Consider the following 22,648-nt stretch of genomic DNA (forward strand, 5'->3'; position numbering starts at 1 on the left):
GATATGTGTATTGTGAATTACTGCTTAATCATGGAAAAAGGTTTTTGGTACCATGTGAATAAAATGACAGAATCTAAATCAAGTATTCTGTGGGAAGTGTCTGTCTCCCCTTGGTGCCACCATAAACTTTGCAAGATTACATTCTTTTCATTGTGAATAATCTGAACTTCTCCACCAGAAGGTGATGTGAATCATACCATCTTTGAAGGATGAATCTTTAAAGGGTGTTGCTGTGTACTTTGAGTTCTCCTGCGCTTACATGGGTCTCTAAAAAGTAGGTTTATCTGACTGGAGAATTAATATGACTTGGGTTAACCTTGATACAAATTAGCATATTAGCACCCCCATTAAGTTGATTAATTACCATAGATAGTAAATACTCCAAAATAAGATATTTTTTAAATGAATTTCACTTCATCTGAGCCCTTATTATCTATAATCCTATGTTCCCTCTTTTCCTCTCTCCTATTCTCTTCAGAGACCAGATCAGATGTTTGTCACTGTCCTTAAAACTTCCTCTATCAGGAATGCTTCTGTATACAAAATCTACCTTCGGTTTTGGCTCAAGCAAATAAGACTGCAACCAGAAATTGGTGGGGAGTGGGGACGAATTGCTGCTGGCTGGCAGTCAGCAGCTGAACAATGACTGGTCTGGCTGCTGTCTCTGCAATTCTTTGGGCCTTTCCATCGTTCTCATTTTCTCAGCTCCAGGAATGGCCTCTGAGGTCAAGTCAGGAAGAAAGAGGAAGTGGGGCTCCAGCCATAGTCATTTCCTTTACAAGGAAAAGTAAAACCCTTCCGAGAAACCCCAGCAAAATTCTGTTTATGTTTCCTTGTTGCAAATGTGTCTGGTAAAGCAAGTGTTTTCAACCTCGAGAGGGAAAGCAGGGCAGATGGGGATTGGGAGCCTTGCTGAGTCAGCCAACAGTGTTTGCCATACTCCTTGGCCGCCTTCCTCTTGGGCAGATGGCTATGATTTTGTCCCCTTCGATACCAAAAAAAAAAAAAAAAGAACCCATAATCTCATGCCACCAAATTTGTCAACTTACCTATATGTCACCCATCTTTTACTCTCCCTATCAGAATGAAAGAGGGGTCTTTCTGTCCCTCATCATTCCTTCCCACCTCTGAAGGATGTTGGCTGCCATCAGTCCTTCTCCGTCTCTTTTATGCATTGTTTGCCTTCCTTCAGGATCCATTTCTTTAACATTTATTTATTTCTAATATGACCCATGCTGCAACCCTATACTTTTCTGGTATATTCTTAGAAAATTCAAGATGACGGCTAACCCCTGAGTGGGGGGAGCAAAAGGGCCCTCAGTTGTGCCTTCCTCATATGCATCCATCTCTTTCAACCACAGTGAACATTCTAAAGCATAAATTTGATTATGCCCCTTCCTTGTTTAAAACATAAGCCTCCCATTCTTTTAACGTAAAGTCAGAATTCCTAAACGAGGCTTCTGAGGCTCTTCATGATCTGACTGACCACAGTTTACCATTTCAGCATTCTCTCATTATTGCCTCTTTAATACTGTATGCCAAAGTCACTCTGAATTAGAAATCCTGCCCCTGGGCCTTTGTATATGTTCCTTTTAAACTCTTTTCCAGCTTCCACACTTTATCTAACTCCTGTGTATTCTTCAGGTTTTAGCTTAGCTGCCACTTCTTCCAGGAAGCCTACCATAACACCCAAAGCGTAGGTTGGGATCACCACAACACCCTCCTGTTGATTCCATAACAGTCTATCACCCTGGCATTACATTTATCACATAAAATAAAATATTTTAAAAATATCAAACTGCAAATACAGCCCAAGGAAGAGGAGGTTGAATGATACTTTGAGAAGAAAAAAGTCATAAGATAGCAAAAAAAAAAAAAAAAAAGAAAATAAAAAGAAAAAGCCCTCCCAATCCTGAGAATGGTGAGACAGAAGGTCAGACACAGGTGTCCTTTCATCTCTGCACTGAACCCCTGCAGAAATAGAGGGGGTTAAGAGAACTTGAAAGGGGAGAAATGACTCACTTGTCATTGAGTGCATTGGGAAAACAATTGCTGAACAGACATTTTGTGCGACAACACTGGACTATTGTAAAAGTAGCAATGCAGTGTTAGCAAACAGTCTCTACCATGTGACTTAGAACATGTGTAACCATTTCCCCAAGCCTGATGGGTCCTTGGAAAATAGCTGATTAAACCAACTAGAGAGTTGGGATCATTGGGTAGAGTAACTTTGTATATCTTGTAGCTAAGAGCTGCAGGACCCCGCAGACCCAGAACTGTGAGTCTCAGCCACATCTTAGACAGGTGGCTAGAACGATGGTGGAGGCAGGTCATCAGGGAAGGGATACTGGCCCCCTGCCTGGCTGAGAGAACAGATCACTTGCTGCTGCAGTTTTGCTGAGCAAGCACCACAGCAGACCAGCTGCCCAGAATAGTAACCAGAGAAGATCAGGAGGACAGCAGGCCCGCCTGAGACCCAATCCACAGCACCACCTCCCCACAGGGAGTGTAAACTTCCTGCCCAGACATCCAGATGGCAGAGAAGGGCAGAGGGAGAAACAGCCATGATAGACAGTTGAACTTAAAACAGACTGAATAATTTAATTCAGTTCTTTCACCACCACCATGCCCCACAAAATGGGGCGAGGATTCAAAGAAAAACATCAGTTATAAAAAAGTAAGCTCCATTTTCCTTTGCACATTTGAGAAGTAATGTGATTACTTTTTAACCCCAGTAAATCTGCTTCTGTGTTGCCGTCACGATTTTGTGTTTCTTGAGAGCATGAGCTGCTTCCTTCACTGGCGTTTCTCAGGCATCTGGCACAGTACATGGCGCATAATAGGCACTCAAATACTTGTGGAATGAAAGTATTTGCAAATCATTTATTAAAAAAAAACCCAAGAGATTATCATACTAAGTGAAATAAGTCAGCCAGAGAAAGACAAATATATGATATCACTTACATGTGGAATCTTAAAAAATGATACAAATGAATTTATTTACAAAACAAATAGACTTCCTGATATAGAAAACAAATTTATGATTACCAAAGGGGAAGAGGGGGATAAATTAGGAATTTGGGATTAAAAGGACCTATTATATAGCTCAGATATTTAATCTCTTATAATAACCTAATGGAAAAGAATCTGAAAAAGAGTATATATATGCGTGTATATTTATACCTGAGTCACTTTGCTGTCCACCTGAAACAGTGTAAATCAGCTATACTTCAATTAAAAAAGAATGAAACAACCCATTTTTAAAAATGAGCAAAAGACATGAATAGACACATCTTTCTCCAAAGAAGATACATAAATAGCCAATAAGTATAGGAAAAGATGTTCAATATCACTAATCATTTGGGAAATGCAAATCAAAATCTCAGTGAGATACCACCTCATATCCATCATGATGGCTGATTAAAAATACAAAAATAACAGGTGGCAAGGATGTGGAGACATTGCAACCCTTGTGCATTGCTGATGGGAATGTAAAATGTTGCAGAAACTGGAAAACAGTTCGGTGGTTCCTCAAAAAGCTAAACAGAGAATTACCATGGCAATTCCACTCCTGGTGTTTACCCAAAAGTTGAAAGCATGGACCCAAACAGACACTTGTACACCCGTGTTCACAGCAGAATTATTCACAATAGCCAAAAGGTGGGAGCAACCCAAGTTTCCATCAGTAAATCAATGGATCAGCAAAAATATGGTATGTACATACAGCGAAACCTTATTCAGCCTTAAAAAGCAATGAAATTCCAGTATAGGTATCCTCCACTCGTCCCAAGTTCACTTTACACCACTTCACTTTTACAGAAGACCTACATTAGTACAGGTTTCTCCCTCTGACTGAAAGTGGAATGTTCTACAGAAACTTGTAAGCCCAAATGGCGTAAAGCAAAGAAGCAATTACCTTAGACACAGCTGGAAGCTATGGCAGCGTGATGCTGAGATGCTTAGTTCCCGGGGAAGGCGTTTGGCGGTGCCCTTCTTGCTGCTTGGGCCGCGTGCTGCCTCCGGAATGGCTTGCCAAAAAACAAATGCTGAACGCTATCTTTGCATTTTGCCTTTTTTCTTAAAAGTGGAAATCCTACCAGTATATTTTAAGTGCTCAGAGGGAGAGATTTCTGAGCTAAGGGGAAGGAATGAGAGCTCCAAAATAATTGTCAGAGAAAATTCTAAAAAAGATTGTTTTTGAATGAAATATGACAACAACAAGTATGAAAGTCTGTGTTTTCATTCCAGTGTGAGAACTTTTCTTACTTCTGCCATCTCAGAGTGCCTCCCTTCCCCCTCAGCATAATAATTCATTTAGATGCCCCTTCTGGTATTCTTAAACTCTTTTCTAAATATTTGTTTTCTCGTCTACGTCCTAAATAAGACGGTTATGTTAAAAGAAGGAATCATGACTTTATTTTAATCATCTCTAGTTCTCTGGAACCCAGATAGCATCCATCTGTTTTGAGGGTTGTTTTTTTTTTAACTTTGTTTGCTTATTTTTATTTTTACCATTAATTAATGGATGAAATGCTTTCAAAGCAACGTTAAAAGATTTGGCTGGTAAAGAAAGGATGAGCCCTTTGTAGGTTTAGCGAGATTATGACTTACATAGACAGTTAATGCAAGAGTAGCCAAAGGTGCCAGCTCCCCATGAGCTTTGTCTCACACACCAAAAGGATGACATCAAAACGAAAAGAGCCAGGTGACTGCAACGTGAGCTGTGGAACTCCTTGTTGCTGAGGGCTAATGCTATGATGCGTCTAAGCCTTTATATAGTCTGCAGCTGTACACTAGGTGAATGAGGCTGAAAGCCTCATCACGAACGGGGAAGCCATGAGAAACGCTTCCATGACAGCCTCCTTGGAAGACAGGGAGCTGAGTAGCAAATGGCCTTGGAGCAGCAGCTCAGGAACCTCTCATGCTTCCATATTCCAGGAGGATCACAAGGTGTTCTGCCAAGACTCAGAGCAGCACCAACTCAAGCCTCATCTCTGCGATCTATGTAGGTATGTGCAAGGTCATCAGGCACTGGCATGGAGCTTAACTACACTCAGGTTGCCCAGAGGAACATGATGCACTGTCTTGACTAGATCTTCAAGATGGCAACAGGGGCTGCCATTTAGGAAAGCCCTCACATAGTGGGGCTCAGAAGAGTGGTGTTTCAAAATGGCATTGGCAGTCCCTGCCCTCAAAAGAGTAAATTAGAGAGGAACATCTCACTGTGGTTTCTACTTATTCTCTCAGAATTAGGAATGATAGAATAAATCCCAGGCAAAGAGTTTTGTAAAATTTTGCAACATTTTTAACCACCCCAAGTATTTCTGTTTGATGTGTACCTTTTTTGTTTTCCAATATTAATTAGATTTTTTCAAAAAAAATACCTCTTAAAGCAAAACAAAACGAAACAAAATGCCTTGAGGTAGCCTTTAGTGTCACAAAATAGGGAAAGGTTAGAAAGAGGAGCCAAGTAGGTTGGTGGCAGTAGCCAAGTAGGAGAGAAGAAAGGCTGAATTTCTGAAACCTCCTAAATGAAGAAAGAGAGAAGAGGCATCCGAAGTAGCAGGGGTTCTGGGGAGACGACGCTGTGGTCACAGAGTAAAGTAGAGCTATACCATCAGGGGCTAACTCACTCACTTTCTCATTCATGAATCCAGGAGAGACTGAGGGCAATTTGCAAAGGGTACTTTCCTGAAAGAGGCAGAAAGCTGAAGCCTGAGAATCTTGGAATGCTTCTGGAAGGCTCTTCCTGCACTTCTAACATAGACTTTAAATAACAGGGCTCTTTTGTGTGGCTTCTGATGCCTGAAATGTGACCTAGCAAAGGCAGCAATGTGACTAGCCCACACTTCATTCATTTATTCAACAAATGTTTATTGAGTTCTCTATGTACCAGGCAGTCAGCATCTTGGGACTAGGTGGGAATACCGTGGTGAACAAGACAGGTAAGGTCCCTGCCCTTACGGGACTTAGTGACAAAACCAAATCAAAACAAAAACCAGAGAAATGAATAAATGAGATGACTGCTACCAGTGCTATGAGACTGGGGTGGCTTCCAGGAGAAAAGGCAGTCAGGGAGGCGCAAGACCCTGGGCCACAATGAACCTAAGAGCTGGGGAATGGGGGTGGGTTGGAGGCAGGGAACAGACCACCGGGGGCCTTGCAGGCCCATGTAAGTAGTTTTTATGTCATAATTAAGGCAGTAGGGATCCACTGAAGGCCTTTAAATACAGGAATGAAGTGATCTGATATATGTTTTTAAATGATCACTTTGGCAGCTGTTTTGTAGTACAAAATGTCAAGCCTGAAGTCAGAAGATGACCATGCATTCTGCAAATTCACTGTGAGATCACTGCCAAAGCTCTTGGTTTGAGTCTCATCTTGTTTCTCTGACAAAGAAATTAGTCGTAATAAAGCTCTGTAGCATAGCCAGTGGGAGCCAAAGGTTAGAGTCATGCCTTGGTTTCAAATCTTGCTTCCCACTTACTAGTTATGAATTCTTGGCAAGCTATTTATTTGTGCCTCAATTATCTCAGCTGTGAAGTGGGGATAATAAATGTTCTCGCCATTGTAAAGTCGCTGTGAAAATTAAATTACAATACATGTAAAGAACGGTGACGGTGCCTGGTACAATATAGTTTGCATTCATAAATACTAGCTTTTATTACTTCTTCCAGAGGATTACTGTGAGGATCACATGAGATAATGCATGTGAAAGACTAACGAAACCGTGAAGACTATCTTAGTGGCAGAATTCTCTCTTTCTTTTCCTTGTCTTTTAAGCGGAACACAGAAGGCCGAGCTGTCGGGGGAGAGAGGCGCTAGGCCAAGAGTAGCCTCAAAGCAGCCATTGTCGTTGGACAGCCCTTCCCCCCGCCCGGAGCGCATCTCCATGGCAACGCGGGGCTTCTCCTCCCCCCCGCCTCCTGGGGCCCGCAGACCGGAAGCAGTCCGCGCCGGAGGCTTGTGGGAAACGGCTTGTGAGCGGCGTTTCTGCGTCTGCCGTGGACAGCTCAGCGGCTGCGGTTCCCGAGCCCGAGGTTTGCGCGAGAGTGGGGGGAGGGCGTGAGGGGTGCGCTGGGCTAGGGGCTGCGGACCGCTTGGCAAGAGTCAGCGAAGAAGCCTGGCGGGGACCTTCTTCGGCTTCCCGGGAGGCGTGAGGGACAGGCCGCGGTCTCCGCGCCCAGCAGTTGGGGAATGGGGAGGGGTTGACGGAAAGCCAGATTGGGCTTTCAGCAGCTTCGGAGAGTTCTCTGTCCCCTGTGTCCTCCGCGACCCCTGCCTTCCCCCTCCCCCATCGGCCCGTTTTGTTCTATTTCGAGGCCCTGGCATCTCGCGGAGGGTTCTGGGATTCTTTTCGGGCGGAGGTGGGAGGGGGCGGGTTTGCGCGGGGGCCGTCGGGACTTGTAGTTCCCCCCGCCGTGGGCGGAAGTGCCGTGACTCCGACGCTGTTGCTGCAGGGTGGCCTGGGTCTTCCGAGAGCCGCTGTCGCCGCCGCCGCAAGTGCGGGGAAGAGGGGCTGGGGTCGTTGGCTGGGGTCAGAGTTCGCAGCAGCACTCTGCTGGAGGGAGTGGTCAGGTCACCTGGAACGAGGCTCCCCGCCCAAACACTGTGGGGCCTGCCCTCCCCGCACCTCCTCACGTAAAAGAGAAATTTCTTTCGTAGAATGCTTGAGCCGTCGATAAGGTAGGGTCGTGGAATAGGAACATACCGATCTGTTGGCCAACCCTTGTTTATAAGGCCGCCACGCTTCAAAGTTGTTAATTAAACCTGTGTTTTTATTACCTCGTAAGGTCTTTTCTGATTCCCAGTCTTGATAGGGTTACAGAAAGTTTTTGGAAATTTTTGGTTTTCAGATCCCGGGCCCTGAATAGATACGTTGAGTAGCTGCATTGCTCATTCCTAATAGGTGTTGTAAACAATGGCATGGGCATGACTATGCAGATACTAAAAAGAACAGAAATAGCCCAAGGTTTCTCTGAAGGTAGAAGCTGGGGAAACTGTGAGTCATCCAGTGTAAGGACGAGAGTCTGTGCCACTGCAGGAAGATAAGTTTATGAGAGTGTCCTTTCATAGAATTTGCTGTAATTAATGCCTGTCATTACAAATTTAAAGGTATTTATGGTGGGTGAATAATACTTAAAAATTTATGGCATCTTGTGCTTTTTTTCAACATTACGTATCTGTTACTGAGCAAGTATTTTTTCACATATATTTTAAGTCCAGGAGTTCTTAAACATTTTAAAAATATTTCTTAGCCCTTAAAAAAATTTGCCAAAAAAAGTTTTTTTAAGCAGGTAATAATGCAATCCGTGCTTATGAGGTGACCTGTGTCAGGGAACACCAGTACAAAATTGCAGATAAATGTGTTTCAGGGTCAGGTGAGTTTAGATAACACTGAGGTGGGCTGTTTCTTCTTGAATTCTTTTTGTTGAAATGGGTTTTGTACATCATAGATTGGCAAACTTTTCCTTGAAAGGGCCAGATAGTAAATACTAGGTTTTTCATGCTATATGGTGTCTATTGCAGCTACTCAGCTCTGCTATTGTAGCATGGACAGTGAACAAATACATAGAATTATTTATGGAGACAGACACTTTAATTTTATATCTTTTCACATGAAGTGTTCTTTTAATTTTTTTCAGTCACGTGAAAAATGTGAAAACTGTTCTTAGTACAAGCATTGTGCAAAAATGGGCTGCAGGCCAGATTTGGTCATGAGCTGTAGTTTGCCAACTTGTGGTGTTATTGATTGGAATTTTTAATCCAGTGAAATAATACATTTGTATTTCCTTTATCAGTATATGTACAAATTCTTAGGATATTTCCTCATTTACATATTTTTTATTTCTTGTGCTTCAGAGTGCCAGTGAAGAAAGCGGGGTATTTCCCTAAGGCCTGTGTCCTACCTTGATTGTCTTTTCTTAAAGTATTACAAATCAGGATGTCTGCACAGTCAGTGGAAGAAGATTCAATACTTATCATCCCAACTCCAGATGAGGAGGAAAAAATTCTGAGAGTGAAGTTGGAGGAGGATCCTGACGGCGAAGAGGGGTCAAGTATCCCCTGGAACCACCTCCCTGACCCGGAGGTTTTCCGACAGCGATTCAGGCAGTTTGGATACCAAGATTCACCTGGGCCCCGTGAAGCTGTGAGCCAGCTTCGAGAACTTTGCCGTCTATGGCTCAGGCCAGAGACACACACAAAAGAACAAATCTTGGAGCTGGTAGTACTGGAGCAGTTTGTTGCCATCCTACCCAAGGAGCTACAGACTTGGGTTCGAGAGCATCATCCAGAGAATGGAGAGGAGGCGGTGACAGTGCTGGAAGATTTAGAGAGTGAACTAGATGACCCTGGACAGCCGGTAAGCCTGTCACGTTCCCAGCTCAGAAGCACTGGCATAGCAGTAGGCACACCTGATGAATTCATTCCATTCAGCCAAGTTAGAGTTACGTTTATGTCTCCCACCACGCCCCGTGATCTGTGCTGCTTTGCCTCCGCAGTATATGTTTTGTATGGTTTCTCTTCTGTGTGTTTAGTTACGATTCTCATCAGATTCCGTCTCAGTTGAACCAGACCCTATTATTTCCAGGTTTCTCTTCGTCGACGAAAACGGGAAGTGCTAGTAGAGGAGATAGTATCTCAAGAAGAAGCGCAGGGATTGCCAAGTTCTGAGCTCGATGCCGTGGAGAACCAGCTCAAGTGGGCATCCTGGGAGCTCCATTCCCTGAGGCACTGTGGTGAGGACAGAACTCCATGTGGGCTGGAGGGTGAAAGAGTGTGTGGGCCTTTTGTCCAGGACGCTTTGCTTATTCTTTCTGTGAGGGAGGAGGGGGATAATCACCTTAACCTGATTTCTTAGACATAGACACAGACACACTAGGATTTTGATTCTTTTCTCGTAACAGTTGGTTTGCTAACCGTAGGTCTTTTATTCCTCGACATTAACATCAGCAGCTTTTTCTTCTCTTTTACCTCTTTTTTTGAAGACCTGCCCGTTTCAGGCTGGCATCTGCCTTACTCTGAGCCAGCACCCACCCGTAGACCAGGTCCCTCTGTTCTGCATGCACTATTGCTTATTTGCCATCTATTTTGTATCCTTTCAATCTCCTGCTTAATCTTCCTAGTACAATAAGCTTATCTGATACCTCTTCAAATCTGCTTTTTTGGTTTGTTGTTTATCACTGAAGTCTTTTCTGAACTTTTAGCAATTTTTGCTTTTTAACATCCTACCTAGAGTCATTTTTTTTTCTAAGCTTTTTTTGTAAAAATATTTGGATAAAATTCTTCACCTGTTCTAAGTATGCAAAAAATACGCTCCTGAGCTATAATATGCTTTAAGTACAGAAAAATTAAATAGAAAGCTCTTAATTCACTTAGACTAGTCTTTCCCAATATATTGACAGTTAACTCCACATACTTATTTATTTTGATACAGCCCCATGTGTTCTCAAATTGCTAGATTCCTTTTTCATATTTATGTGAGTTAAAATGACATTTTATTTGAGACTGCTTTAGGAATCATTCCTTGAGGTAATGGGGGTAATGCTGGTGTGCCTCAGAATGAGCTCCGAGCAGGCTTTCTTCCCCTCCGAGGGGGCAGCGCTAGTGAGGCAGAACTTCTGAGGTGGGGCTAGAGTCTGCTGAGACTTTGCACTTTTCACACGTTTTATGGGACATCCTTCTGTGCTATAAAGTTTGAGAACCACTCTCCTTGGTTGTTGGAGGTGGGATCTTTCTGGGTGGAAAACTCCTCTGCCTGAACTTTAGGATTATTCTCACCTCTTTTTAAATAGCCTCATCTTAGCAGTCTAGTCTCTACCACACTTGGGAATGCAATTCTTTCTCTACCTTTTGTCTCCTTCACACTCAAATCTGTTCAAGTTTCCAGGCCTCACTAATCCCCTCTAACCTCTCAGTGTCTCTTTGTCAGCCTTCTTTCCTGAATTTATCTCTTTTGTAATCATTTATTATGGACTTGCTCACTTTACAACTTGTCTGAGTACCGCTGCTCACCATTTTATTACCTATTCTTCAAGGCTCAAAGTTTCAGGAAAGTTTTAATTGAGGCTTGCTCATACCACTGCTTGCCTACAGGCAGGCAGTAGTACCTCATGTTGGTAATTCAGGCTGTTCTTTCGCTGGACACATCTAACTGAGGCCTAGAACTAACAGATCATCTAAGAACCATGACAAATACCAAATATGGCAAGCTGCTTTTACAGGAAAACTTTCAGTTATTAAAGGTGCGATGAATTAGTGTCATGTCCTGAGCTAACAAGGATGCTTCAGCTCCTTGGCAGGACTTCTTCTGTATTCTCCTTTTAGTCTAATCTTGGCTGTGACCTGCCTTGTCTTGCTCAGTTTAGAAGTAGTCACTTTCTGACAGATGGATTATTATTTACACCATTGTATTTTGATGTAATTTCTCCCCTTTTCAGGGAGAAGAGAATATTAAAATGATTTCCTGGTGGCCAGTTTTATTTTATTTTTTTCTCAACCTGGCTACATTACTTTGACTGTCTAACAGTCTTAGAATTTACCATTTTTCTGCCCTTTGGTTTCTGACTACCAGTGTGTAACCCACTCGTCGATGTCACCGCTTTTATTAGGAGATGACCTTTTAATCCGTATGTTATCATGCTCTTACCTCATTAGCCTCATAATCAGTTGTTTCACTTTTTTTTCTTTCTTGAGAGTAGACAACCTTACCATCACTAGAGTCCTGATTATAGACATGCAGGCTATTTGCTTTTAGTTCATTTTTGAACAAAATTTTTCTTCAGGTTTTTTTTTCCTCCCAGAAGAGGAAATGAGTGATATTTACGTTTTCTGTTTATTTCAGATGATGATGCTAGGACTGAAAATGGAGCTCTAGCTCCAAAGCAGGAGATCGCTTCAGCAGTAGAATCTCATGAAGTTCCTGGCACTCTCAATATAGGTGTTCCTCAAATTTATAAATATGGAGAAGCCTGTTTCCCCAAGGGCAGGTTTGAAAGAAAGAGAAACCCCTCTCGAAAGAAACAACATATTTGTGATGAATGTGGAAAACACTTCAGTCAGGGCTCAGCCCTTATTCTTCATCAGAGAATCCACAGTGGGGAGAAACCCTACGGATGTGTTGAATGTGGGAAAGCATTCAGCAGGAGCTCCATCCTTGTGCAGCACCAGAGAGTCCACACTGGAGAAAAACCTTACAAATGTCTTGAATGTGGAAAAGCTTTTAGCCAGAATTCTGGGCTCATTAATCATCAAAGAATCCATACTGGGGAGAAACCTTATGAATGCGTTCAGTGTGGGAAATCCTATAGTCAAAGCTCAAACCTTTTTAGACATCAGCGAAGACACAATGCAGAAAAACTTCTGAATGTTGTGAAAGTTTAAGAAATTTAAAAAAAAATCAGCACTCAGGTCTTTTTCTTCTGAAATGAAGACAAAATTAAAAACATGAAATGATACATAATAGTTTCCCTGTAGACTGTTAGAAGATCCACTGGGAAATGTAGAAAATCTTCACCCACTATATTATTTTATCTTGAAAGAAATGGTGTCATACCTGCCTAAAAACTGAAATTTTAAACTTAATTCAGGTGTTAATGCCTAACTCTTCCATGTGATGTTTATATTATTATTTTTACAATTGATGAACTACCTGATTCTTTGTCCCTTTCTCAAAAGCTTCCTTCTTAGACAGATACGTTATTTATCTGTTGATCATTGAAATGTTCTTTTGCAAGGATACATTCCCTTCTACATTAGAAAGCACCATAGGAATTATAAAATCTGAAAACTTGAGACCATTATTTTCCAAATTTACCCTCATTTCCTTCTACCTAATTTGAATATGCATGTCAGAAAATAGAAGATAAAGGATGACCAAAAACCTCAAAGTGAAATGAGCCTTAAAACTCAGATATCTAAGAAGTGATGGTGATAAAACAGCCAAAAGTGAATGGGACACCTAGATTGGGGAAGATAGACAAATACTTTGATCCAAGAATTGAAGTATAGCAGGAATTTATCTGGGTGTAATGGGCTTGCAGCAAAACTGAGAAATAGCTCATCTTACCTGTAATTTGGAAGGATCCCACTAATGAAAATAGTTTTCTCTCATGTGTCATTAGAAAGTGGACAGTCTAAAGAATAAATAGTTGTAAAGCTCTGAAGGTAAAAATTGTAATACTAGGGAAGAATTTTGAATGGCGGTGTTGAGGGGCAAATGTGAACAAGAGTAATGGTTTGTCTTGGCTTTTTGAAAACAAAAGAGAATTGAAGATCTAAGTCATTATTATTTTTCCTTCATTTTTGTCAAGGACAGAAAAATCCCTGACGTGTGGGCAACAGTATCAGGTTTGCTGTTTTATTCCTTTGGTACAGAAGGGTTGAACACCAGGCTAACAAAGCAGCCATGCATTTATTATTAGACATTTTCTACCGACAAGGCACTGTGCTAGGTACTGTAACCCTACCGTAATCAGGTAGGCATTTCTTCCACTGTAAATCATTAGGCGTTTGGTACAAAGCTGTTTCATGTGAGTTAGCCTCTCCCCCCACCCCCCACCGTCTGCGCAGGCCTTGGGGAGGTCACCTCTGAGATTCCTAGAGCCATAGTTCTCTTACCAGTGTGTTATATTTGGGGGAAGGAAGACTCAGCTCAAAGAGCTAGCCAGCTCTCCAGCAATCTTCAGAGGTGAGTCCAAGATAACTCTATCCCAGTTTGGAGGTTTGTGGGTCTTTTAAAAAAACTAATCTCTAGTAGCATTGAGGTTGTACTTATATGTTAAGTTGAATGGATTGTTCTATTAAAAAAAAACTAGGTTATTAACAACTAGTTTATTATTAACTATCAGAATTGGTGGAACTTTTAAAAAAATTTTGTCTTAACACATTTTTAAAAAATGTATAAAAGTAATACATTGTAGTAGTAGGATTATGTACTTCTTGGCTGAGAATCCCAAGTACTGTGGTTCTGTTTAGTGGAAAACTCTGGAAGTTAAAATACAGAATATGAGAAAAGGCTTTTTTATAATGGGCATAACTGTGTAGAAAATGACCCATGTGAATAAAATTATTTCATGGTTCCAGAGATTTTGGTTACATCTGGTGCTTGGATCCAGTTGAAAAATGGAAGGTGAGATTTGCATGAGCCTGTTAAAAAGCATAGTAATAAATGCAAGGCCAGCTGGTGGAGAAGTGAGGCAGGATGGAGCTTGTTTATAGATTTTCTGATAACAATTATAAGAAATGTGCTTTATAGATTAAGATTTATTGAAGTATAAATATGTAGTAATGATATAATGTATTTTAAGTTATGCAAGAATATGTAGGGACTTTTGTTTGGGTCTTTTTCTCTTTGTGGCTGAGAGGAAACAAGTCAGTGTCCAATAAAGCTATAAACTCCTCCGCTCTAAGATAAAATGATCTTGAGTTGATTTATTTATTTATAACTGGCTTCTTTTCAAGTAGGTTTTGAGGTAGCATATTTGGAATACTGCTGGGATGACAGAGTTCTTTTATCAGGGTAGGTTAAGAAGGGAGCAACTTTTTTCTGGCTAGAATTTCACGCTGTTTTAGATCTTGCATCTTTCCTGTATGCAAAGAGGCTTCCCTGTGGTATATTTGTCATAAACACCAAAGATGTTTGGTATAATGTGAGAGCTTAGAAAAAGTTCTAGAGTTGGCAAATAGGAGTTTGTCTTGCCATCTCTGATAACCTGTGCGTTGTTTAGAAAGGATTCTGAAGCTCAGGCAAGGCTCTGTGGGGAAAATGGGCCGGACCCAAAAAAGCTGGATGACCGTACACATGAAAAGGAAGTGGTGGTCTTTGAACTTGACATCCCTGGTTAGGCTAAGTTCCCACTAGACAAACTGATTTAAAATAACTTCAGTGGCTTATGATTTCATCTAGACATAGATTTATATCCACACAGGTAATCACAGTTAGCAGTTCCAGGCTGGGGAGCGCCCAGCTTCTGATGAAATGGTCACCTGGCGGTTGTCAAGCAGTGGCGTCTGTTCAGTTATTAAGCAAGCAGTTGTTGACGCTATGCAGACGGCTGATGCCTGTCTGGTAGCCGCTGAGCATTTGGTGCGCATTACTTCTAAACTCTCGTGGTTTTCTTGGAGGTTAAAGTCCCCACATTCACACCCAGTTGGCACTTGGTCATTTAGCAATATGTCTACCACAGTTGTGTCAGTTGAAGGGAGGGTTACACGTGCTGAAAGAACCTGCATGCCAGGCATTGGGTTAGATGCTATACCTAGCTCACTTAGATTTGTAGCTTAGGAAAGCAAGATTCAGAGATCGTGTGACTTGCATGTGGCCAGTTAGAACTAAAACTCAAATCTAGTGCTGTGAACTCCAGGGACATATTTTTTTCACAATACAATGAATGATGGCTGTTGAACCCTGATTGATAAATTTTATGCTTTTATCTTAACGGTAAACAAATGTAAAAGCTATTAAATGTGCTCATTTGACTTTTCTACAGTACAGAAGTACAAAATGAAAAAGGACATTCCTTTTCACAGTCTTACTCAGAAGTAGTAATTATTTGGTTTGATATTCTTCCAGACTTAGGCTTATACATATTTAAGCAAAAATGTGTTAATAGCTGACACTTGTGGTCGCTGTATACAGGCACTGTTGGAAGCGCTTTATCCTGGATTAACTCGTAATCCTCACAGCAACCATATGAGGTAGGTACATATCCCCATTTTACATGTTACTGCACTGAAAAGTGTCTCCCTTCCCTCCCACTTTGATGTACACATTGTTTTTTAATGGCTGCATACTAATTCATTGCATCAATATGCTAACTTCTTTAACCAACCCCTGTGTAGGTAATTTGGTTATTTCCAGTTTTTTTATTATAGATCAAGATAGAGTTAACATCTGTATGTATTTGCTGCCCGTGTGGGTATTTCTGTAGGGTAAATAGCTGGAAATATAATTATTGGGTCAGAAGACATGCACATTTAACATTTTGAGAAACACCTTTGTAAAGATTGCATCAGTAGAGTACCTGTTTGCCTGCACTCCCACCAACCCTGAATCCTTCAGTATTTTTGCCACTCTGATAGGTAAATTTGTCATTCTTTATTAGTAAGGAGGAATATCTTATGTTTGTTGGCCGTTTGCATTTCCTATTGTGAATTGCATTTCCCAATTTTTCTTTTTTAATTATGAAAGTACAAATGTCTACCATCTCATTGTACAAAACTTAAATATACCCAAGAGCAAAGAGAGAGCTTTTTCTCCAGCATTTCCAATCACATTCCAGCGCCCAGTTTAGTGTACATTCATCTAGTCTCCTTTCCATAATTTCCATGTGAATATATGTACACATATAAGTGCTATTTTTACATATATAGGATCATATATATGTATTGTTCTGCAGCTTGCTTTTTTTTGTCTCAAAAACAGATTCTGAGGTCTTTAAATTTCTTTAATGATTAAATAGTATTCAATACTATGAAAATACCATTATTTAAATATTCCCATATTTTTTTCTTTTGCTGTTACATTGCCAAAGTAAACATCTCTTTCATGTATCTTTGTGCATGTGTGTGAATATTTCTTTAGGGTGGAGTATGAGATTGTTGGGTCAAAGGGTGTGCTTTCTGGTAGACCAGACCCCACCTTAGCCTCCCCAGAGGCCTTCATAACTTTCTGTTTTCACCAATTACACACAGAGTGCTCATTTCCCCACGTAGCCTTACCTACATTTGATAATTTTTATCTGATGGGCAAAAAAGAAAAAGGATCATTTTGCATTTCCCTGATTAGTGGTGAGGTTGAGGGTATTTTCATGTATTTATTGACCGTTTATAGTTTTATCATGGATTGTTTGTTTGTATCCTTTACCTGCTTTTCTGTTGGGTTGTGTGTGGGTATATGTTGTTTTTGTTTATTCAGCATCTCTTTCCCCATCTTGTGATAACAGAATCCTTATTTATTGTGGGGAACCCATTCCCTGTGGCGTAGGTGAGTACATGACCAGGCCTGGCCTTCCTGAGTCCCACACCTCCTTAGCCACAGTGATTAAAGCATGGGCATGTAACTCAAGCCAGGCTAAAGAAAGCCCTCAACAGAACTTCTGCTGGAACTCTCGGAAAGAAGGCTCGACAGATCCCACGAACTAAGGACTGTGTAAGCCTGAATCTGTACCATGTGGAGAGAGTCTGAGGAGAAACTCAGAGGCTAGCAGAAAGGAATGAGAACTAAGTTCTGATGTCATTTTTCTGGAGGCCCTAGATCCAGCTGTGCCTAAAGCCTGCCCTACCTCCGGACTTTAAAGTTTTGTGAGCCAATAAAGTCCCTTTCTTGTTTAAGATAACTGAATTGGGTTTCTGTCCTGATTAATATAGGTTATTTGTATTTTCTTATTGATTTGTAGAAAACCTTTGTAATTTTAAATTCTAGACTTAACACTTTATGCACTATATATAGGTTAATAAAATTAGCATGGCCTTCCATGATTTGGCCTCTGTCAACCTCTGCCATTTGTTACTGTATTCTCTCTACACCACACACCATACACATACTCTTTAAATGCTACCAATAACTGAACATTGCTGTTGGCAGTGTCTATAGATGAAAAACTTCTTACACAGTCACGTCTTTTTCATTTTCCTTCCATCCTTCCTACAGATTAACTTGGGCCTCAGACTGAGGATTACACTGCTGAGTACGCGGTACCCACTTCCAGCCATTGCTCTGGGGGCATTCCCCTCAAGCATCCCCTGTATATGACCCTGGAGCCTCCCCATGGCCTCCATACCCTCTCAACAGGGTTCTTTGGGGCCTTCTTTTTAAAATTCTCGGGCCTCTGGATTTGAAGTTGCTGAGGTCCAAGACTGTTTTGGAGTTTACATCGACTGCTTTTGTGTGTGGAAACTAGATGGCAGTGGAAAAAAGAAGCATATTGTATGTCTTGGCAAATGGTAAGGAGACAATATATTGGGAGAGAAGGGATACAAAGCATTGAGGAGGAAGGGTATTGCAATTTAGATAGATTGTCCAGGGAAGGTTTCACTGGGAGTGAAATATGAGAGTCAAGATATGAATGAGTATAAGGAAGCAAGTCATGAAACTTTGGAGGAAAGATGTTCCAGGCATACGGGAACAAGTGAAGGGGACTTGACGTAGGAGTGATACCTCATTTGTCCAGGAGACAGCAAGGAGGCCAGTGTGGCTGGAGCAAAGTGAACGTAGGGGGAAGTGGATGAAGCTAGAGAAATGAGGTAAGGATGAAGGCGGAAAGACCTAGTTAGCCATTGGTAGAACTATGACTTTGAATGAGATGAGAAGCTATTAAGAGGTTTTGGGCAAAGGAGTGTAATGACTGGGTGCTGAGAATTGAACAAAACAACATGTCCAGGTATCTTCTTTCCTTCAAATTCTTAAAAATGTCTCTACATATTTTCTTTATGTAACATTATATACTATTAATACATAAATTAATAGTGATACATAGTAATAGGAAAAGCTTAGAAATAAAAATCACCCCAAAAGTCACCTGTGAGTCCACAATCCTAGTTAACAGCCCATCAACATTTTTGTGTTCTCTCCACACCTGTGTTAACTGTTCTATATATACCTGTCCCATCTATACCTATTACACCATATTTACAATAGAAAAAAAATCTAGAAAACAGTAAATTAAGTGTCCATATCTTGGTTTGTTCATCTTAATGCCTCTTTCCTCTTAACTTTGGATCAGCTGTGCTTCTGAGACTCGCCTCTCCATTGGATCTAAGCCATCCTTTCACACCTTCTTCAGTAATCCTCACCTCTCACATTATCAATTTTTCCTCTCAAATTTTTCTAATTAGCATGCAAATGAGCTTTTTAAAAAAATCACAAAGAAAATCCTTCAAATCAAGATGACTAGATCTAACCTGCCTGAACAAATAAAACATCAGACAAAAATATACTAAACACAAGCAAAGGATGGGAGAGACGAGATTGCTGAGATGGGAAATAAAAGAGGCAAACTTGAGTTGCCTCAGTTTACTGACGAGAGTTCCTGGGCCACAGCGCAGGGAGGGGGAACTCAAGCAGAGCCTGACAGTCTCCCTAGTGGAGAAGATGGAGCAAGGGGCCCTGGGAGGCCAAGTGGCTAGCATTTGCAGGGCAATGTACCAAAGAGGAGAGAGCTCAACACTGGAGATCTGCAGAGGGTCCCTCACAAGTATTCAGTTGAGTAATGATGAGCACATGTGTAAAGAAACTGCTTGAGGTGGGGGAAAGAACCATCCAAAGGGTATTAGGGGGAAAATCACTGGAACTCAAAAACAGTCAGGAATAGCACCATCAGCCAGAGTAGAAAGCCTCATAAGTCACAGGACATCAGTTAGAACAGTGATTCTCAAGGGCAGTCCCCATCCCCCCCACCCCCCCGCCGCCACACACACACACAGGAGACATTTGGTAATATCTGGAGACATTTTTAGTTGTTAAAACCATAGGAGATGGGCTCTACTGGCACCTAGTGGGTAGAGGCCAGAGATGCTGATAAACATCCTACAATGAATTATCCAACCTTAAATGTCAATAGTGCTGAGAGGTTGAGAAATTCTGGGATTGAATAGAAGGAAGGGTCTTGCCTCCATAGGAGAAAAAAAATGAACTGTAGACTAGACACTGCCTAAAAGAGCTGAGAAGATAAAACTGTCCCAATAATTAAACACATCCCAGAACAAATCTCAAGAATATATATATTAAAAATACCATCACCCAACAAGATACAATACACAAGGTCTGGTATCCAATCAAAAATTGGATGACTTATAGGTCATGCAAAGAAACAGGAAAATATGACCCATAATAAGAAAAACCACTCAATTAAATTGACCCAGAAATGACAAAGAATTAGATAAGCATGTTAAGACAATTGTCAAACTGTATTCCATATGATCAGGAAGCTACCGGAAGTACTGGACGTGCTCAGTGGAGACGTGAAAGCTATAGAAATCAACCAAATCAAACTTCTAGAAGTGAAAACTACAATGAGATTTTTTTAAATGCATGGATGGAATTGTGGACTAAACATAATCAAAGAAAAGAAGAAAAAATTATGGTAGGTAATACATAGCAAAAGAAACCATCATACAAAATGAAAAACAGGAAAAGAAAACACTAAGAAAAACTGCAGAGAGCTGTGGTACAGCTTCAGGCAACCTAGTATGTGTAAATGTAACTAGAGTCCCCGAAAGTGAAGGGAGAGCGGAGGGATAAAGAGCTGAAAAAACAATCTCTGGGGCGCAGCACTTATAGGTAAAGGTATAGCAATAAAACACATGTTAAGAGAAAAAGGTTCTAATTTAATTACTTCAACTTTCACCTTAAGAAACCAGAATAAGAAAAAATTAAGCCCAAAGAAAAGAAAAAGATTAGCTAGGAAATCAACAAAATAGAAAACAGAAAAACAAGAGAAAAATCAATTTCTATACTCTAAACCAAAAGCTAACTTTTTAAAAAGATTGATAAAACGGATAAATTTCTAGCTAGACCTATCAAGAAAAGAAAAAAAGAGGACACAAATTAGATCAGGAATGAGAGGTATGACATTGCTGTGTATTATACAAATTCTCCACATACAGAGTGCTTGTCAAGTTTGCGAAATGAGTATTGCTGATTCCAACAGTCATTTATTAGACTTACACTGCTTGAGCCATCAAGCTGAAGTATCTTGCATGATTGGATAATTGATGTATTTTCATTTGGCTTCAAGAAAAACATGCTTGGTTTTTCTCTACCTCCTGGGACATTTCTTCTCAGTCTTGATGCTGGTTTTCCCTTCATCTCTCTAGACTTCAATATATTCGAGTGCCTGAGGGCTCAGTGTTCAGATCTCTTCTCTTTTCTATATATTCACTTCCCAGGTGATCTCATCTGGTCTTAATGTCTCTACTACCTAGGACTCCATATCTATATTTTCAGCCTAGACATCTTCTCTGAACTACATGTTCATATATCTATTTGCCTACCAGACATTTCCACTTTGAAGCCTGCTTAATCTGGGTTCCTAAGAAAACAGAGCCTTAGTTTAACCTCATTGTTAATACTTTATTGGGGTGATGCAGTCCCAGAATAGGATGACTGAAGGGTAAATGGGAGGGGAAGCAGGGAAGGAGAGAGAACAAATACAAATAGGTGTAACTGAGCTGTCTACAGCTAAGGCACTGCTGTTTGCTTAGTCTCACTATCTTAAGAGCACAGGGAGGAGGGAGAATTTTCTGCAGACTCCCCTCTCCCTCTGGTCAGTGTCCACCACAGAGCATCAGCTCAACACTCCCAGGTGGCACCATTCAGCCTCTCCAGCAGCAACCACTAGGAAGTCAGTCTCGAAGACAACACAACAGCACCGGGGCAGGGGGCCAGGAGTGGCAGGCCAGAGATCCAGGGGCAGTCAGTTGCGCCCTCTACCTGCAGCCTGGTGGGCCTGCAACCTCAAGGGTGGATGGTGCAGGCCATCTTCTTAGAGGGTCATCAGTATCGTGGAACAGAAACCCTGGCCCTGCAATTAGGAGAAGGCATATAAACTAGGTACAGTGACTAATAGGCAGCCTAGACCTAACATGCCCCAATCAAACTTTCAATTTCTCCCCAAACATGTCCTTGTAGTCTTCATCTTCAAAAGTGGCAGTTTCCTCCTTCCAGTTGCTCAGGTCATAGCCTCCCTGCTTCCCCTTGCCCTGCTTCACTCAGTTCTCCGCACAGCAGCCAGATTGTGAGTCAGACTATGTCACGGCACTGTGTCTGCAACTGGCTCTCACAGTTCAGCAGAAAAATTAACACAGATATAGACACAGATTTAGATTTAGGGACAGAGATATATATCTGGGTAGAGCAGGTAGAGAATTATAAAGCAGATGTGATAACATAATACTTGGGGAATCTGGGTGAAGTGTGTACAGGAATTCTTTGCATTATTCTTGCAATTTCTCTGTAACTTTGAAATTATCTCAAAATTCAGAGTTAAAAGAAACTTAATGACCCAGAAAGGGAGAGTGAATTACTAAAGGAAAATCAGGGTAAGGTGCTGTTATTGAGAATGTTTGTGGCAGGGAAGTGGAGGAAGGAATATTGAGAAAGCAATTATAAATACCCCCCCCCGTCATATTTAAAATGATGATGAAGGGATATGTTTACGGACATGTAAAATGTTTACGATGTACCAATGGGGACAATTTTCAATTACCATTATCAGTATCATTTTTGGAAAAAAGTACACAAATACATATGTAGAATGGCACACATCAAAATACTAACTTTGCTAAGTAGGCTTATGGAGATAAATGACTATTCTTTTATATATTACCAATTTTTTTTCACAATAAGCTAGCAGCACATTTATAATAAAAAATTTTAAAAAGTTAAAAAAAGAGAACTTTCTTTTTCTCTTTCTCATTTAGATCGGGATCAGCAAACATTTTCTATAAAGGGAAATATAGTATTTTCAGCTTTGTGGGCCAGTTTCTGCTGCAACTATGCAACTCTGCCTTTGTAGCAGAAAGCAGCCTTAGATAACTCACAAACAGGCAAGGCTGTGTTCCATTAAAACTCTATTTACAAAAAAATAAAAATTAAATTAAAATTAAAAAAAAACTATTTACAAAAACAGTGGCTGGCTGGCCTTCC

General features: G+C 41.0%; 2 protein-coding genes across 3 annotated transcripts in view; one reads left to right on the forward strand and one right to left on the reverse strand.

Moving 5' to 3' along the window:
* Nucleotides 1–6,932: 6,932 nt before the first annotated feature.
* On the forward strand, nucleotides 6,933–16,554 carry ZNF24 (zinc finger protein 24). 2 transcript variants are annotated; one of them, XM_006202312.4, is made up of 4 exons: nucleotides 6,933–7,040; nucleotides 8,863–9,364; nucleotides 9,593–9,740; nucleotides 11,846–16,554. In XM_006202312.4, the coding sequence occupies exons 2-4, from the start codon at nucleotides 8,945–8,947 to the stop codon at nucleotides 12,382–12,384; spliced, it is 1,107 nt and encodes a 368-aa protein (XP_006202374.1). In that variant the 5' UTR covers nucleotides 6,933–7,040; nucleotides 8,863–8,944; the 3' UTR covers nucleotides 12,385–16,554. The 2 variants fall into 2 exon arrangements, with proteins under 2 accessions (XP_006202374.1, XP_031546203.1); XM_031690343.2 differs by lacking the exon at nucleotides 6,933–7,040 and adding an exon at nucleotides 7,377–7,686.
* Nucleotides 16,555–21,052: 4,498 nt separating this feature from the next.
* The window catches only part of ZNF397 (zinc finger protein 397), a 44,781-nt gene continuing 43,185 nt past the window's right edge, over nucleotides 21,053–22,648 (reverse strand). Inside the window, exon 3 of the transcript XR_004195028.2 lies at nucleotides 21,053–21,524. The gene's annotated coding sequence lies outside the window, so the exon portion shown is untranslated. The remainder of the gene's footprint in view (nucleotides 21,525–22,648) is intronic.

This window comes from Vicugna pacos, chromosome 24 (genome assembly GCF_048564905.1).
Source record: "Vicugna pacos chromosome 24, VicPac4, whole genome shotgun sequence".
NCBI classification, from domain to species: domain Eukaryota; kingdom Metazoa; phylum Chordata; class Mammalia; order Artiodactyla; family Camelidae; genus Vicugna; species Vicugna pacos.

Coding starts and splice junctions, on each gene's coding strand:
- ZNF24 (XM_006202312.4), top strand. CDS start 8,945: ATGTCTGCACAGTCAGTGGAAGAAGATTCAATACTTATCATCCCAACT. Junction 9,365..9,592: donor TAGATGACCCTGGACAGCCG/GTAAGCCTGTCA, acceptor TATTATTTCCAG/GTTTCTCTTCGTCGACGAAA. Junction 9,741..11,845: donor CCATTCCCTGAGGCACTGTG/GTGAGGACAGAA, acceptor TGTTTATTTCAG/ATGATGATGCTAGGACTGAA.